The sequence below is a fragment of the Falco punctatus genome (genome assembly GCF_963210335.1).
Source record: "Falco punctatus genome assembly, chromosome: 11".
Classification (NCBI taxonomy): domain Eukaryota; kingdom Metazoa; phylum Chordata; class Aves; order Falconiformes; family Falconidae; genus Falco; species Falco punctatus.
The window spans coordinates 27429024-27448070 of record NC_137591.1 but is presented as its reverse complement, the minus strand read 5'-3'; the positions used below and the strand labels follow the sequence as shown (position 1 = coordinate 27448070).

Sequence of the window (19047 nt, the reverse complement as noted above, 5' to 3'; positions counted from 1 at the left end):
CTGGCAGCCTAAATGAAAATATCTCAGCTTTGTAGTGATTGAGCCACAAGCAGGGCCAAGATCAGATAATTTTGTCTGTCAGTGACAACCAGTTGATGCTGGGTTTTGAAATGCACATGGCACAAACAACACCTTGTGTTGGATGGTAGATTTTTAAAAAGTAAATTGTAAAGCAATTGCTGTCTGAGGTCTGGCTCTACAGCTTTTCCCTGACCTATTGAAGTTGCTTTGCACAATTTCTTATCTCTCTTTTGTTATAGTGTGATAAGGTTTATGGCATTACCAGCAGACACTGGAGATTCCAGTCACCTGCGTGTTAGAAGCATACACAAGGAGAAAGAAAGAGGGGTAGTTGAGGGAGGAGAGTGATCAAGTTGCAAAGAGAAGCTGGAATGTGCAGTATTTCTGTGTTTCTCCTTTTTTCTTTTGTTTGAGTGGGTTTGGAGTTTGTTTGTTTTTTCTTAGAGCAGTTGTAAGAAATACTGTTCTAGAGTGAGGTAGAAGAAGAGATTTTTAGTGAGGGAATATAAAGACAGGTGGAAGAGAGCAGGGGAGTTGCACAGAGAAGTGGGATAGGGAGCGAATGGTAGTTTCAAGAAGAGAAGTTGGGTATGAGGAGTGAAGCAGGTGGGTACACAGAAAAAGAGGAAAGACAGAACTGTGGAGCATTCTCAAATATACAGTAGGATACGTGTAGAAGAAATGGACAACATTGTTGTAGAATAAATGTGGATGAACAACATTTTTGTCCTTTGCATTAAAAAAATGAAAACCCTTTATAATGTCAGTGAGAAAGCACACTTTTATGCAAAAAATTAAGACTTTTTTTTTTTTCCCTCAAGATGTGGCCAGATGTTTTTAACCAGATAGACAGAATACACTCTGACAGCGGAGCAACACCCACCATACTGTCTCATGGTAACTTAGTTTTATTTCTTCCTTTTTGTTCTCTTAGTATAGAATAAATTCATTATGACTGAAAAGTACTGATTCTAAGCCTGATTTTAAAATCACAAAAGATGTTTCCATTGTCTTCAATGATTTTTTTATATGGGCCATTGATATATAGCCATGAGACTGCATTTTGAAAATGCCTTGGATCTGATTTCTTCAGAGTGTCATTGAATCCTACACAGGTATTTTTTTTCACATCATTGTGAAAAAAAGTCAAACGAAATAACCAACATCACTTTTCTATAGCAAATGGAATTGTTAAAATGTAATATATTAATTTCTGACTTGCGGAATTAAGAAACCAAAGCAACCCTGAGATTTGTAATCTTTCGATGCAATCAAAGATTGCATCTTGCTGTCAGGAAGAAAGAATATAGGTGGATTTCAAGGGGAAAATAGGGAATACGGGATATTTTCCTAGACCTTGTGATAGTGAACTATGTATAAAAATCCTTAAGGCCTTTTATTAGCTAAAATAAGGTACAGCAATCTGAAAGAATGAATTTCAGAGAAGCATTTTAAGTGGTTAGCCTATGCTGCTCAGTGGGGGATGGAGATGATGTTCTGATGTGCTGTCACATAGCGAGTGATTGAGGTATGGAGGTAATAAACCCTGGGCTGAAAAGTTTATATTGGAAGGAAGAAGTGAGACGAGGCAAAGCAAAATCTGATATGCAAAGGGAAAGTCTGGCTTAACTCTTCTGGATGAAATTAACTTGGGACACAGTTCAAGGTGATTCTTGAATGTCTTTTTGATCAGCAGTGACAGCAACATCTGCACAAGAGAAGGGCGTTTTCAATATGACACATGATTGTGCTGGTAAATACTGGGTGCTCTTGTTATCCTTGAACACGAGACTTCACAAAAATGAAAACAGGAGTCTCTATGGAGAGCCTGATTTGTATTTTAGAATATATCTAGTTCAACACTGAGCTAAGTAAATGCATCAATTTGTGGCTCATTTAAACCAGTGAAGAAAATCAGCTGTAGGTTTTTGTGGTTTCAGATGTAGAAAGAAAAATTTAAAGATGTGAAAAGAAACAGTTCTCTTCATAGAGAAGCAGAGCTTTCTTTTAACTAGATGTTATAGACTAAAGGGTGTACTGTTTTCTCCCTTGGCTTATTCAAATGAGAATTGCGCACTTGCATGAAACTGATCCTGTTTGATGGCTTTGTACACTAATTCACGGCTGAGTGAGTATATCCAGCTGGCAGTAAACTGACCTCTGCCATCTTGTGCCTCAGTGCTCCAGCTGGAGTGTTGTAAACTGTGTATGCAGACCTGCGCCAGCCTGCAAGGCAGGAATACAGTACCCAAGCTCAGCTGCAGCTGCTGATGTGGCAAAGCAACTGTCTACACAGACTTTCAGTGCCTGACTTAAGATTTGAGGGTTGTTACTTATGGAAAAAATAGCCGTTTACTTATGTCCTAAGCAAGGCTGATCTAAGAAGTGTTAGAAGATATAAAATGTACCTTAACAGTGCTACATTACCTTTTCTTTTCCTTAAGGGATCAACCCTTTAAAGGGAATTTTCCTGTAACACAGAACAGCATGTTGTGTATTTTCACAGAATCATAAAATCATTTAGGTTGGAAAAGACCTTTAAGATCATTTGGTCCAACTGTAAACCTAACACTGCCAAGTCCACCACTAAAACATGTCCCTAAGTGCCACGTCTAAGCATCAGTATGTTCTGTATGCATATGTTCAGTATGTATGGTGCGCTAGAATTTGTGTATTTCATTTCTGCTTATTTCCTAACAAACAACCTGAAATGCAGTATCCCTATCCAAAAAGCCAATGGTGTGCTTTCAGTTTGGGTTAATTTAATTGGAGTAAGGAAAACATAGAAAGATTACATATAAAAGTGTCCATGAAAGAGTGAGCAGATGGCCTCTCTTTGCTGGTATCATCTTGTGGGCCACCATGACAATGATGGAGATTTCTTGTTCAAAATCCTGGTTCTGCTGAAATCAATGAGAGTTTTATCATTGACCCCGATGGGGACAGAATTTCACCTCTTAACATTTATTAGATGCAGCAGGCAGAAAGCAGACTCATAGCTATAAAGGCTATGACATTTTATGGTTCTGACTCTGCAACCACTCAAGCACATGCTTAATTTTGCCACAGTAATAAAGTTAAGCGCCAGCTTAAGTGTTTTCAAAAAGGGGTCTCCTTTACACTTGAACAAGTCTATATTTGATCATAAATCAGGAATTCACCCTCTTCCTCGTCCCTTCCCTCCAAAAGAAAAGTCTTTTGCATGTGATCATCAAATTATTTATATTTTGCTCAAAAATAATTGCCATTTTTTTCAGGTTTTGTCAAAAAAAAGCAAAGGGAGAGCAAGGAATGGGTACCTCAGCTGAAGTGGTGTTGCTCAGGTGACATTTGACTTAAAGTAAGTTACTCATTTCAGACAGATTCAAAAGGGAAATTTCTGTTTCCAACAATTTGTTATCAATATCTCAGACAATGGGTATTTCCTTAAAAAAAGTGAAGATTTTGCACAACACTTTGTAGCCAAAACCTTTTTCATTAAGTTTTTGAACTATCCTGGACAACACTAGCCTTGTTCTTCATGTCAGGGCAAATCCTGCTCCTTTTGCAGATAGCAGCATTTCTGTATTTGTTTCCACTTAATTTTAGCCAAAGCACATGAGATGTGTATCAGAGTGGAAGCACAAGGAGAGGCGTTTAAGCTAGATGAATTCAGACCTGAAATCAAGCACAAAATTTTAGAGAGATAGCTCTTAACCAGTGGAGTAAGTTAGCTTAGGATTTCTGACTGGATGCTTCCCCCATTATTAGCAATCCTTATGTCAGGAGTAGATGCCTTTGTGAAACGAATGCTTCAGCTTAAACAGACTGACAGGTGTGCAGCAAAGTGTGCTGAAGCAACCTCTTTCAGTCTATTCCCCTGCCCCAAGCCAAACAATTTGTACCCACATTATTCTTATCACTAATAAAATCTTCAGTGATGTGCATTATAGTCTTCCTGGGGAATCTATTCCAGGACTGAATTGCTGTTACTGCAAGAAAACCATTCATTTTTTTCTATCAAAGCTACCCTCAGTCAGCCCATGTTTTTCTTGAAGGGCCATGCCCAAAGCTGGGTACAGTACTTCAGCTGAAGTCTTTCCAGTGCTGAATAGGTAAGAAGGGTGACTCTGTATTGCTTATGGGCATGATGTAATCCTTCTGCTTGGTAGTGATAAGGCTGATCTTGATGCAAGGATCAATGGATGGGGCTTTTTGGTGTGTATTATACTGAAGGACCAGCTGGTCATGGATGTCCCTCCTGGTTTTAAACCTAAGAGAATATGGATGATGATGCTGGCTGTGAAGCACAGTGAAGGAACGGTGGGAGAGTGTATGGGGCACCTCAGAAGAAAAGGATAATGGTGTTCAAAATAAGGTGTATGGGGGGAAATGGAAGACCTGAGAGGTGGAAGGGAACATGAGGTGATGAATTATTTCTTCACCCCCTCAGCTGTACTTTTCAGGAATCTGGAAAACACTAGGGGAAGGAAGGATCAGGGGGCTGGTCTGGGCAGCCCATGGGTAAGAAAATACGAGAGCCCAGGAGTTCAGCTCTGGTAATTACTATTTCTCATGAGCTTCTGGGTTACAATAATGGAAGTTTTACAATGCTGTTGAGCTGTGTGTTGAAAAAACAATCCTTAAGCTTTCGACTAATTTAGTCACCATCTGTAAGCTGTTTAAGTAATTCCCCTCATTTCACTTTCCCATTTAATTTTGCTACGTATGCCTTTTCTTCATTACATCTCCTACATATGCATCTGTACAGGCACAGAGCAGACATAGGTGTGTAACTCAAGATTTTCCATAGAACTGGAAAACTCAATTGTCACTGATGTGCTTTGTGGGAATAATAGGATAATGCCAGATTACAGTGGCCCATCCACAGACCATAGGCATTTTGCTGTGGGGATCTGTGGTTTGTTTCTCACACCAGTGTGTTTCAGACAGAGAAAGTGCAAAATACATAAAGTGCTTTATCCTCAAAACTCCAACACTGGCATTTGTGTAGATGTTCAAGTGTTATTTTGTACCTTCTGTACAAAACTCATTTCGTTATTGGATTTCAGATTTCAAAGTTAACATGTTAAAGTTGTCCTTAGTTCACCCAGCTCCAGCTATGTATTGCATCTCATATGATTCTTAAGGTTTGCCTGGAACCCAGGGGCATATCAGTTATCGTGGCAAGGCACAGTGAGGTGAGTTAATTAATAGCATTCCAACATATCCTGGGCTTTATTGGCTAGTAGTGAAGAATCCCAGAAGAAGGAAAGCACTGTAATTGTGCCAGATCCATCCTGTGTTTCCTATAGTTTCGTTCTTGATTTTTTTTCATATATATTATATTGTCTCAACGCCAGTGCTCATGGTCTCTGAAATTAAAAGCATTCCTCATAAATGGGATTATGAGATTAAAAATATTGTTCATAAAGAACATGTTGATCCTCACTGGGAGGATGATAGACGTAAAAACATCATATTACTGATGTCACCAAATAAAAGTAATTTAGGAGATAACAGTGCATTTTTAAAGAAATAGTGGGGATGTGTTAGATTTACAAACTGCAAGAACTTTCCTTCCCAATATGCTTATTCTTCATTTATCATTTTATAACAAGAAAACCCCTTAAACTTAAAGTTACTCTCATACAAATGTCACTTGCTAGCTTTCTTGCTAATCCAGAGGAAATATTATCCTAGTGGTCCCTGAGGTCCAATGTCTAGGTGTTGGATACATGATAAACTTACTTGAAGCTTTCTTAGTGAGATATAGTCCTCTGGAGACAGCTGTGGATTTAATTTTTCAAGCTTTAGTACAACCTAACCCCTTAAAAATAAGATTTAAGTTTCCCTTGTCAGGTCACTTAAGAGTTTCTTCTTTTATTTTCCTCTTTTTTTTTTTTTTTTTTTTTTTTTTTTTTCTCCTCCTCTGCTACTTGCCCAGACTTCTAATCCCCAGCCTCTGGAGGAAACATTTAACCATCTCAGACTTTTCATGTCTTGATTATTTTTTTGGTTCCAAAGGACAACACACATATATTTGGCTTTTGAATGGTTCCAGTCTGGGAGCTCAGACAGGGTGTCCATGCAAAGCAAATTGTTTCCAGTCTTGATCATTTAGGTTTCTAGTGCGGTTCTGAACAAAGGTGGGTTTTGCAAATTTTGAGCCACTCCTCTGTGTAAGAGCAGTATTTCACAAGAAGAGGTGTGTTTATAGTCTCTGCAATCTATGTTCCTGTATGTTTATGCTGTCCAGGAGTTGGGCTTAATCTAGTTTTCTTGCCCCTTGATACTTATCACTCAGTTTTCCAGAAACTGAGCTTAATGTTCCAAGGCATGCACAGGATTTAACTGCATAGTTCCTGGTATTGCGAAACTGCACACAACTCAGAGACAGGTTAGGGATGAAGGCTATCCGGCAGGCAATGTCACAGCTACACTGTATCTGGAATGTACGGGGAAGTATACTCGTGCTACTTCTACTGATCTACTAAAAACACTGCTTAAAGCTCCTGACCCCCTATAATTTCCCTGGTGCGCGCACACACACACACACACCAGCTCCTGCCAGACTGTACCTTCTCAGGAGTTAAAGGTGGAAGAGGCCTTTCAAGGTTACTTGTCAGATTTGTTCCCTACAGTCAATTTTTCTTTTTTCTTTTCAGCTTATTTTTCTTTGGCTTCCTCAGGAAATTAATTTTATCTTGCCTTACCTATCCATGCATTCATCAGGTCTCTTCTTCCTCCCTCTAATAACTTCATGACATGACCAATTGCAGTCACCGTTGAAAGATGTGCACAGTTTAAAAGTTAAGTTTCTAGAGGTTTGTGTGCTCTGGCTGCCAGGTAGATGAGAGAGACCCATGACAGGGACTGCACTGAGGGAGAGTTAAGCAGAGTTCAGCTCTTTGGCAGCAGCGAGGGGTCAGTCACTGTGCATGCTAGCCAGCCAGCACAGACGAACAGGCTGGCCAAGCTGTCCTAGAACAGGTCCAGACTGGCTGTGGCACAAGCAGTTTCTTGTCCAGGGTGGATCTTTCATAAGAGATAGCAAGTGAGAAAAAGTATGGGGCTTATTTCAGGTAGAAGCAGTAAGACAAATGTAAAAGAAACTAAGTGTCATATTGCTCTATGGTGCATAGAACATATTTTCCAGTCTAGTTCTAACAGCCCTAACAAAAAGGATGTTCTCGTCCAACGCTGTGAAACGTGCTGCTGTACTGGATCAGGGAAATGCCAATCTGATGTTTGCCATCCTAGCCAACAGCAGGGAAGGGTGCACAGAGCTCCAGATCTGAAAGCCTGGATCTTTACATCTCAGCCTCTTATTAAAGAGAGGCATATTGCAGAAGGTTAAATGATTTCTCTAATCCATGGTCTGCTCACATCACTTCTTTCTACAGATGTTGTTACCCATTGCACTCTCTACTTCCTCAAGTTGGAGTTTCTGTTTTGTCATGATGTTCACTCTACAGAGAAATGGCTGTCATCTCCTGGCATCACCACTCTCCTGTCCATCACTAGCGCATACCCTGGTATGCCTAGGGTGGGGGCCTTCATGCATGGGCCTTCTGAGAGTTTGAGAAAATACCTGGGTCTGGTTCTGTGCAGGAGGAGCATGTAAGTGCCAAGAACACCCAAAGCACACTTCCTAGCTAGTGGGTTTAGACTGTTTCCTAAGCATTGCAGCCGTTTGCCGTCAGAGACAAAATAACTGGGCAGGATCCTTTTGGTCTGAGCAGATGTGTCAGTCATATGCCTTAGGTAGGAAGGATCCAGCTGAGAGGAAGTGGAAGGGCATGTGTTGTGTGCAGAAGGAGCTTTGACAGTGTGGGTTGCCATCTTTCTTTTGCTTTGGAATTGAAAATAAAGCCTTGAGAGACTTTTTACCAAAGCATTGCTGGCAGTTGCATACCAGACCTGAAAGACTAACTTATCTCCCACTCACCCAGTTCTCCCACAGGCTTTTCTGCATTGCTTTTTGTGCTGTTTCCTGAGCATGCAACATCCTCTTTATTCTGTCTCACCAAACCACTATTCCCTCCGGTCACTCCTTAAAACTCTCTTCGTATGTGTAGTCCACAATGGCTGAGACAGCCAGTCTCCAGACCCCCTTCCTTCCTAGTTTAAGAGCTGTGCCTGCATTTCTAAATGCAGAGCTATGGGGGGATATGAACTGTGCACGCATGCACACACAAGGCTACAGCTAACTTGATCCCGCATTTTCCAAAACCCGCAAACCCTGCCAGTCAGCCAAAAGGAGATTTTTGTTAGCTTTCACCTAGAAAAGGAGCTTTATCATGCACTTGGGCCAACAGAGGGCAATATACGCAAAATTCAATATTGAGAAGAAATGCTTTTAAAAGATGACTCTAAGCAGCCCAGCCCTTACTGTATCTGGAATCACATATCACAGTGAAAGGCGGCATTCCATGCTGGACCTAAAACCTTCTCAGGCTCCATCAATTAAACCACCACATATGGGGTGGAAGAGGCTCAGCAAGGAACTCTCACTAGGGTTCAATGAAAACCAGATGTTGTGGGCACAGCTGTCATGCTTCTTATCAAGAACAACAGAGCAGCCCCTGCTGCAGTTTCATCAGGAACCCTGCCCTTCCTTCCCTTTAGCCCCAGCACTACTGAGAGTCCCTAACCAGAACCAAATAAAATCCTCACGGCCAGAGCATGCAGGAGTCCTGCACAAATATCGCTATTTACGTTAGCGTACAGTTTATGGATCTCCAGATCAGGGTCCCGCTGTGACTGTCGCCGTGCTTGAAACATGATGAGACAGGCTCCCACTCCTACCTAAGAGTGGCTTCACTCATTCCCTTAAAAATGTAATTTAGTGTTGGCTCCAGAGCTAGAAGGATTAGAGGGAAAGAACTGTGTATTCACTCTGTAGGGATAAAGCTCTGGCCAATTTCATTTACATGAATTATAATATATTTACCCATAGGGCTCACATGCAGTGTTTTGTTGCTTTAGATGGAATTCCAGATTGCTAAATTCCAATTGTATAAATGATAACAGATTGCTGCTGTGACTGCACCCGTGAAAGCGCACAGGAATTGTGCAGGATATGCCCTGAAGGGCGTGAGTCATCAGACCTACAGACAGTGAGCTCTGCTTTGGAAATGTGGTTCAAAGCAAGGGTTTCTCATGAGAAATGACAAGTTCTATCCCAAGCTTGGGTCTTTGCCCAAGGACCTGTTTTCCTCTGCACTTCCTTGGGTCCTTTTGCCACAGAGTGATTTTGCAAGACTGACTAGTCTACTGGTGACAACAACATTATTCTTGTTTGCACTTATAAATGATATGCTGAAATGAAATTTACCTAAATTTAATTACAAATAAACAAATAAAGAAGTGGAAGAAGGGAAATAGCCCTGCAAACAAAACAAAACATTTTGTTTTGCCTGACACAGAATTTTTTTTTCTGGTGAGAAAATAGAAATATTTCAGTTTGTTGTCAACCCAAAACACTATTTTTTTCTCAGTTCCACACTCAACTCAAAGTCAAATTATTTTCACAGTAATACTTCTGAAGACTGCTGAGTTTAATTGGACCCATGAGCGGAGTTTAGGTGGGTGAGGATCGTGACTAAGAGTTCTGGACTTCAACAAGTCAGACAATTAGCGCATCCATTGTCATATTACTATTTCCCAGCTTGACACCCAGATGCTGGCATACACTGTTGCTCTGAATAAGCCACCAAAACTGCAGTCAGAACAATACAGGCCATTGCTTTTCTGACTGCTGCAAAGTCAGTTGTAAAGGTTACCACCTGCCATCCAACCTGCAGCTGTTCTTCACTGCCCTCATAACTGCACGTGTGCTCTCTGCCTGCACCTCTTCTATCAATGTGATCCTGTGGTTTTCAGGATCTTTCAAAAACTTGTCAAAGATAAAACCAAAAATTACTCGCTTTAACCATATCTAGTCCTGACAGCATATGCCAGGCAAGAGCATGAGGGAGAAGTATTAATATAGAGGCCTTTTTAAGATAAAGAGACATCTTACAGCAATCCTGATGGCTTGTCTGTGTGGAAATTAGATTGCATACCAGGTGTTTTGTAAGCAGAACATAGTAATTTAAAGGCAAAATTGACCCTTTGCGACCTGTGTGATATGTAGAGCTAGTGCACGTGTTTTCCTTTTTCTCTTCTGTGCAGCTGATGTGTTTCAGAAGTAGTGTGTACAGCTCAGATTTGCAGAGACAGCTAGTTACCTACTAATATGAAAGTAATTCCAACTTCTTTTTAAATACCCTGATGCTCCAACAAACAGATCTACCTTGAATCTTGCAGTGGCTCATCATAGGCCATCTGATACTTTATTTTAAACCTGCTACCCTCAGGCAGAGATCAGCTGCAAGTATTTTAACAAGAAGCTGCTCTAGCTGATCTTATGTTTTAATCTGTGCTAAACTTGATGTCCTAGAACTTTCTGATCTCAGGGGGAGGAAGAAGAAGACACATGGAGGAACTATTTGTTTACCCACATAAATACAAACATTCTTATTTTAGACCAGAAGCTGTTCAAGGTAACGACTGTCATGCATTATGGCTCTGTCTACTCTTACTTTAGTGTAGGGCTTCATTTTATCCAGAGGTCCAGATTCTCCAGTGTCCCTACTACCAACAAAAAAGCCGGCTAGCTACCTTCAGCTTTGGAAAGAATCATATGGCCATTTGTGAAAGGAAACTAAAGTTGAGAAGGGGGTTTATGCACATTTCAGCAGCAATCCAACAAGTAGTATGGGTGCCATAGTGCCCATACTCAAGCGCCACACTTCTTGTTAATGGGGATGTAGGGCATATAATAGTGCTTGAATTGTTTGCAGCTTCTGGGTAGACCACTACTACTCCTGTTCAAAATATGGGATTAGGAGAAAGGTTGAAGCAGTGCGAGTTGTTTTTAGCAAAGACATTAACATGCTCATGTTGACATAGGCTAGGCAGAGAATATAGCATCCACTTTTTGTAAAAAACTGCTATTTCTGTGGCTTTTTTCCGGCACTTCTGGGCACAAATCTATGTTTCTGCCTAACCTTTGACAGCAATAGGAAGTGCTTTGGAAGTGCTTTAAAAGGCTTGATGCTGTTGTGATTCACCTGCTTAGCTACTCTAGTATCTGAAGACTGAGTGTGTGTTCACAGTAACTTTTAGATTATAGAGCTGTTTGGAACAGGGACTTAGTCCTGATCACATGCAAATAGAATAAATAGAATTAGTGTTTATGCAACCTTCTGTAATCTTCACTCTTTTTGTGTGGGGTGGGACTACTGTGAGTCAGACCTACCACTGATTTATCAAAAAGAGTTATAACCAACATTCAGCCTGAAAAACTAAGCCTGTGAACTGTTGTTTCTGACACATTTGTGTTGGATGTTTGAGAATGGTACCTTGGAAAGAGAGATGCAGATGTACCCATGCCTGTCCCTCCTTATGGGTTGTCCAGAAAAGCAAAACTCACTTTGCTGAGTGACACCAGGCTGAGACCTGTCTCTCTACCCCACCTACTGTTTTGATGCAAGTTTTGAAATAGTTCTGGGATTTGTTTGAGAGGGATGGGTTTAAATGATGTTTGATGATGGGGTAATAAAAGTCACAGACAGAGACATACACAACATGATGGCACCTATCTTTTCCTAAGGAAAATGGGGCAGGATTATGTTATGAGAAAATCACTAGCAGGGCATTAAAATGATAGGGAGTGACTCTGAAATATGCCCTGTTTTCCATGTGTATGCGTTCACTGTCATAGTTGGCCAGATTCTCAGAGGATGTAAACTGAGGGAGCTTCACTGGAGTCACAGTTGCTGATGCACATTGTGGGCACTGGGGAACCCAAATGTGCTGCTCCAAAGAGAGCATTAAACCCCGATTGTGTACAGAAGGCCAGAGAAACAACGCCCTTTTCTGCCTTTGCACTTCACATTCTCCTAGTGAATGTAAAAGCCCAGGCCCTGTGGACCTCATGAATGTGAAAGCTATGGGGAACCCTGCAGCCACGGTTCCAGCACCCTCCACAGTGCTGTCCTAGTGTCTGACTCCACTAGGACACGTCAGGGCTTAAGTTTCATGCTTAGAGTCACTGCTGTCTCTAAGCAGAGGGGTCACTTTGCTACACAATGGGCATTGCCAAAACCACAGCCATGACAAATGGGAAACATGGTGTCAAATGCATAACAGGTGAGCTCTGAGTTCCTAGGGGTGTCTTTGTCAGTGACAAAGTGAGCTTGTGCAACATCTTTCCAAAGCATTAACATGCTGTCTTGTCCGTTCCTGGCGCACTAACTGGCAAGTGGCTGAAAATAGATAAACAAAGAGAAAGGGCCAGATTTGCAGGAGAACCAAGACATACACCAGGATTGTGTCTGGGCCCAGATATTTCAGAATGAGTTGGAGGCAGCCTGTTGTTTCTCTGATAGATCCATAACCAGGAAGAAATTTGAGACTGAGTTGTTTCAAGGGATATTTGAAAATTTCTAAGGCTGCATATGAAGAACATTGCCCTCTGCTCAAGGAAGGGCTCAGACTTTGGTGCAGACTAGAGCTGATCTAACCACTGCCATGATCCCAATCTCATCACCCCATCCTCAGCTGCACATTTCTGCCTCCCTTCTTGCACTTCTCTGGCAATTTTAAGTTCTGCACTCAGTCAGAAAAAGCCAACTGATGTAGCAAGGTGAAATGGCTCAGCAGAGACCCCATCAATGAGGATGCATGAGCTGGGAGGGGTGGGAGCATAGAAACATATTTTTCAGTACTTAGGTTACCTTTGGCTGTTGTGGAATCCCCTCCAGCACACCTCCCTGACAGGACACAGGGAGGAGGTCTGTATTATTGGTAAGGCCACTGTGTATTGTGGCGGTATGGCTACCTCCCCCACACCACCGTCCCAGGTGGCTGTTCCAGCCCCCATATTGTAGCACATGACACATTCCCTTGTGTCAGCTATGGGCTGGATTGGGGAACTGATCCCAACTGAAAGAAAAATAAGTGTATTTTTCTGAATAAGATTTATTTACTGATCTGTTCACCAACACGTTCACACAATTATGTAGACTAGGGCAGCCGGGGGAGCAGTGTACCAGTGCAGTTAGGCTGAGAACGGGTAGCTCAGGATGGTAGTTGGAAAACCAAGAAGGGCAGTAATACCCAGGGATAGTTTTGCCCCTAAATACTTTTAGTAAATAATATCAAAGCAGAGATACAGAGACTGACTGTTCCAAGGAAGCGAGTCGTGTTGGAAAATATACTTTAAGTGATGCATTGCTAAATGCTGCTTAGTATAATCTGTACCTGAATTACTAGTGATTTTCCTTGGTGGAGGCTAGGTCTTCTTTGTTCTTTTCTCAGAAGCTTGATCAGATGTTTGTCAGGAGTTGCAATACTGCTCAGGACATATGGTAGCCCTTTTGTAGCAACATCCAACTTTCAAATCACGTGTTGCTGCGTTATAGTGTGCTTACACTGCAGACAGCTGCAATGAACAGCTTGAAAAGGGGAAACCCTCATGGGCACAATGTGTGGAGGTCAGTGCAGTCAGTACAAAGCCCCCATTCCCTTGCCAGGTACCTCTGCTACTCAGGAGGCTTGAAGCTGTGTCACACCAAGTGCCTGAACTACCAAGGGACAAACAAGGTTTTGAAGCAGTACTTGTCTCTCCTTGTCCCCTGAGGGCTTGATCCTCCTCTGGAGGGGGACATACTTAATGGTATGCAGCCCCCTTCATCAGCTGAACATTCCCCATACTAGAAGCACTTCAGTTTCTCACCCTACTCCCCCCTTTTTCAGAATTTTGCCTGCTGTAGTGGCCTGAACATCTTTCTCTTTTCCAGCCAATATATTTGTCTAATTTTGTTAATACGCAGTTTATCTCCTTTTGTTCTTCTGTGTATTTGATTAGCTAAAGCGAATAGCTTTACCCTTCCCTGGCTTTACCATTCCCATGTTCCCAGACAACAATTTCTTCCAGCTAGTCTCTGCTGATGAGATAGTCTGTAGCATGTAAACAGATTAAATGAACCTGGGCACATTGTAGCACATAGGGAGTGGCTTGCCCTGCCATACACATTGGCAAAGTATGAAGTTCACTCTGTTGCTTTCTCTTTGCCTGTTACAATAGGTTTATTAGGACACAGAGTTTGTGTAGAGGCGTGGCCCTGTTCTGTCTTTTGGCCACCTTCTTGGGTGCCCTGGACTGAAAAACAAATAATGAGGAAGAGACGGAGAAATAAAATCACCCTGTGAGATATAAAAGAGGGAAATGGGAGATCCTGGATAATATCTGAGTTCCTTTGAAGTGAAGGCTGAATAGAATAGGAAAAAAGTAATTGAATTAAAGCCACTCTTTTTTTGGAGTAGATATACTTTTACTGTGGCTAAGCAATTTCCCGGTTGAGTTTTTTATCACTTTCCAGCACCTGCTCATTTCAGAGGGCGACGCTCCAGAGATTACTTTGAGCCAGTGCCAACAGCCAGCATTTCTTACTCCCCTCTCACCCGCCTCCACCCCTTGCACTGCTCTAGACACACACCCCAATATAGAATGACAGCACATTGCCACAGTTTAAATGACACTGCCTCTGCCTCTTCAGACGAACAGGTCCTCCGGAGAGCACCAGCCACAGCAACTGTCCACCCTTGCAAAAGACATTTTCATCATGGCATATAAAGCAGCACATTTGGCCTTTAAGTCGCGTTGGCACAAGACAGATGAAGAACTCTGTCGGCACAGTATGTCCTTCATCTTGCATAAGGCAATCCGAAATGACTTCTTTCAGAGTTACCTTTATCTGCTGGAAAAGCTTCCCCTGGGTGAGTAGCTGGTGGGCAGGAGCGTCTGTGTGCATGAATGACTGTGCTCCAAAAAGACATATCATGTTAGATGGTAGAGTGCAGACACATTAATGACAATCAGTAGTTTTGAGAAGCCCAGCTAGAAAGACTACAGTACTAGCTAGCTAAACCATTCCGTACTCTCTCAGCTCCCTCTAATTCAGCACCCTGTTTTTATACCTAAATACTCCACAGATTGTTAAAGGAGGACAAGGGAAAGACCTCAATAGTGAGATAAAGTTTGGTTTCTGGCTGATGGCTCCTTTTTTTTGTCACCATTTAAGTGAAATATGTGTTGGCCTGTTTGAAACTTGGAAGGACAAATGCAAAACTAGCAGAGCTGACAGACCATACTTTCTGTTGCCTGATACCTGTTTTGTTGTCATTCAGTGTGTCCTTAGCCTTGTCATTGGTATTGTTTTGGACAAATGCTTGAAAGATAATGATTTAAAAACATTTTCAAGAGTCTTTGTAATCTTGATCTCTGCAGCAGACTGTCTAACATAGTGTTTCTTATCTGGGAGGAAAATACTTCCCAATATTTGGTTATAGCCAAATTTCAGTGAAAGCCTCTGGTACAGGGTGCCAAGACATTATTTTTTTCATGCAGAAAATGAATATTCATTTCTTATGAAAATTTGACCTTGAATAAAAAAAAAAAATTCCCCAGGTCAATATGTCTAAAAAGTAAATTTGACTTGTGTCTGTATTATGTTAGCATGCCACTTTTTAAGCAGAATTATTCAGCCTACACTCAATGTTAGAACTGTAGGAATTTAAGATGGAAAGGATGTGTCTGTGCAACCTGTTAAAGTACTCACAATGAATTCCTGAGGGCTCCCTCCTAATTGAATTATCCATTTAGGCGAGTGTATTATCTTACCTGATTGTGTGAAACTATACAGACCCCAGGGAGAACTCTGCTCAGGGTGGTAGAATCCATGAGTCCTGTAAAAAGAAAAAGCATTTCTGTGTTATTTTAGTATTTTGATGTGGCTTTTCGAATGCAGCAATATCTGCAGCTATTTAAAATGAAACATGGAAGATAAATACTCCTATCCCTAGTGGTAGGTAGCTGTGAACGATGGAAAGGAAGGAGAGTCAATTATAGGTCGATGGAATCTCAAGAAGTCTAGGAAAATGTTATTCTTTCATTTGTTTTGAAAATAAACACAACATATTAGAAACTGAGCAAGATTTCCTACAGTGTTAACTGTTAGTGTAAGTACTAATAGATCATTTTAAGACTAGAAGGTGCCATTATGAATATCTAGCTTAGAACTTAATGTAGAAGTTCCTGCATCATGTTGTAACTTATGGCTGGGTCACATTATACATTTATGAAGACAAAAATACCTTGGTTTAAGGGCTCCAAATGATTGAGAATCCATCCGTCCATCATTAAGCTGTTTTCAGGCGTAATTGCCTCACCCTAGTAAAACTATATTTTATTTCTTGTCTGAATTTTATTTGAACTTCCATTCCCAGCCAACAAGTTTTGAAATGTTCCTATCAGACTAAAGAGCCCCTCTGCCAGACTTTTCATGACCTGAATCATTAAAATTTCACTAAAGAGCTTACAAGCTTTTTTCCAGCCCATCCAAATTAGTTTGACTCCATAGAAAAGGTACTGGGAGTCCAGCCTTCATGTGAACAGTATGTTTGTTACTCCATGGTTACTGTCATGAAGCAAAAGTGTGCATAAGGATAGGTACTGTGGGGTAGCTCATGTGCTCTGGCATGGAGACACAGCCAAGAACCTTCACAGCATGCTAGGATGTTGTGGTCTGGATGGGTGGACAATCAGACAGGTGAAAAGTGATTGGGTGCTTGGGCTCAGAAAGTTGTGGTCGAATCTCAAGGTCAGCGGAGTACTGCAAGGGTCTGTCCTGGGACCTATCTTGTTTAACATCTTTATCAATAACCTGGAGGAGGTGAAGGACTGCTTGCTCATCACCTTTGCAGACTGCAGCCAACAGCAGGACTTGTCTGCAAGCTCTGGGTCAGGACTGCCATCCAGAGGCACCTAAGTAGGCTGGAGGAAAGAGACAGTGGGAACCTAGTGAAATTCAAATTCACTGAAATTCAAAGGCAAATGCCAAGTCCTATACCTGGAAAGGAAGAACCTTCAGCAACAACAACATGGGATGGGCAGTGGCTGGCCAGGGAGCAGCCCTGCTGATAGGGTTTTGGTAGACAGCAACTGAACATGAACCACAAGTGTGTCCTGGCAGCAAAGGCCCACAGTATCCTGGGCTGTATTCACAAAAGCATAGCTAGCTGATTGGGGGAAGCCGATTATCCCCTTTTATGCAGCAGTCACAAGACCATATGTGTGGAGTCCTGAACTCCCAATGCAGGAAATCAGATGGAGTGAGTTGGATGACCTCCAGGGTGGTGAGGGAACTGGAGCACATGCCCTGTGAAGAGAGACAAAGGGAATGGGGCATGTTCAGCCACAAGAGACATCAGGGAGACCAAATATCAGCCTGCCAGTACCTACAGGAAGATAATAAAGAAGATGGAGCTGAGCTGTGCAGTGGTGTGAGGCAGGAGGCCAAGAGGCAGTGGTCATAAATGAAAAGAAGTTCGTACTGACCATAAGGAAAAACTTTCCCTGTGAGGACAGTCATTGGAACAGGTTGCCCAGGGAGGTCGTACAATTCTCCACCACTGAGGCTTTCAAAACCTACCTGAGTAAAGTTCTGATGAACATCATCTGACATCATGTCTGTCCCTGCTTTGAGCTGAAGTTTGGACTAGGGACCTCCTTAGTTCCCTTCCAACCTGGATTATCCTGTCATCCAGTGCTCTCTGTGATGGAGAGGCCAGGATGTGGCAGGTCTGAACATGTCTGCAGCATGACATTTTCCAGTTTCATTCAGAGTGGAACTGAGCAAAAGTGAACTAAACTTCTCAAGCTTCAAGACTAGATCCAGATTATCTCTCTGTAAACAGTGTTAAACGACTAAAGCGACATTAAGACTGTGATCTAGCAGGGTAGTTAAGCATGTGCTTAATCCTAAACATGAGTAATAACACTGAAATCAAGCCTCCCATTGAAACTTGCAGTGCTGCCCAGGAGGGTCAGCAAGGTAGAAAGCTTGCTTCAAGCTATGCTAACTCCACGCTCCTCCCACTCCATTGCTAGATTCAGTGGTGGAGCACTTTTAGGCATGTTTACTTATGAGCTGAGCATATCTGGTATCACAGCCCGTTAAGAGAAACATGTCACTTCTACAGACCAGGGTAACATTTATAAATAAAAGACACAAGTAACTTTAGGCCCAGATCCAACAATGTACTTAAATGTGTGTGAATGCCCTTAAGCCCAGTGGACTTTAATGGAGCTACCCGGATACTGGAAATTATGCATGTGTTTATATGGGCTGTGGGACTTGGTGCCAGTGGGGTGAGATCTGCCGTGGAAAACTTAGATGATCGGTCCATAGAGACAAATATTCCCGTGTGTGAGGCATGTGCCTGTAAGTAAAATCTGCTTTGGGGGTGGGCTAATGTTCATCTTCTATAAAACAGAATTTAAATGGTTTTGGGACCACAGTAGAGAGGTGAATTCTACCCTGCACCCAGATAACTATTTTTCAAGTGATGCACAAAGCAGATGTTGCATTTGAAAGGGAATACTCAGCCAAACTGGAATTAGTTCAATATCTTGCAGAATGCAGTTGGAGCCACAAAGTAATGTTCACAAATAAAAACTTCAGAAAAATTACTTGCAACATTTACTGCTGCCAGGGAAATTTAGCTGAGTAAACCCTACAACCAAGAACTGTAAGAGTCTACTGCAGGATGGGATTGCACCTGGTCTTAGTATTAAGTGGTCCATTTCTATAGAGGTTTAGATCAGATGCACTGGGAAACAAAATTTTGAACTGATCCCTAAGAAAATATTAGAGATATGTTTTGTAGGGCAAAAGGGCTTAGATACTTTCTGTCTAGTTCAGGGTCACCACTCCGCATCCAAATTGTATTTGCAGCAACTCAAAATTACTGTCTCATGACTGCAGAGTGACCTTTAGGGAGCCAGTTCCAGTTCTCAACCTGGTTTTGCAGTGGGATTGTTGTAACCATCTCTAACTTTAAACCTTACAAGTCACCTGCCTTAACACTGAAAACCTTGTCTGTGAAAGACAGCTGCCCCCGTCCCAATGTCAGAGACTTACAGCCTTCATC

The 19047-nt window shown here is 41.9% G+C and overlaps 1 protein-coding gene across 2 annotated transcripts in view; it reads left to right on the top strand.

Moving 5' to 3' along the window:
* NTMT2 (N-terminal Xaa-Pro-Lys N-methyltransferase 2) overlaps positions 1 to 19047 on the top strand; it is a 41032-nt gene that overhangs the window by 2058 nt on the left and 19927 nt on the right. The window contains exons 2-3 of one of the 2 annotated variants that reach the window (XM_080407440.1): positions 843 to 7623; positions 14621 to 14832. In XM_080407440.1, the coding sequence (XP_080263566.1) occupies positions 7361 to 7623; positions 14621 to 14832 (475 nt within the window). In that variant the 5' untranslated portion in view covers positions 843 to 7360. The remainder of the gene's footprint in view (positions 1 to 842; positions 7624 to 14620; positions 14833 to 19047) is intronic. The other variant, XM_080407441.1, reaches the window with a different exon arrangement.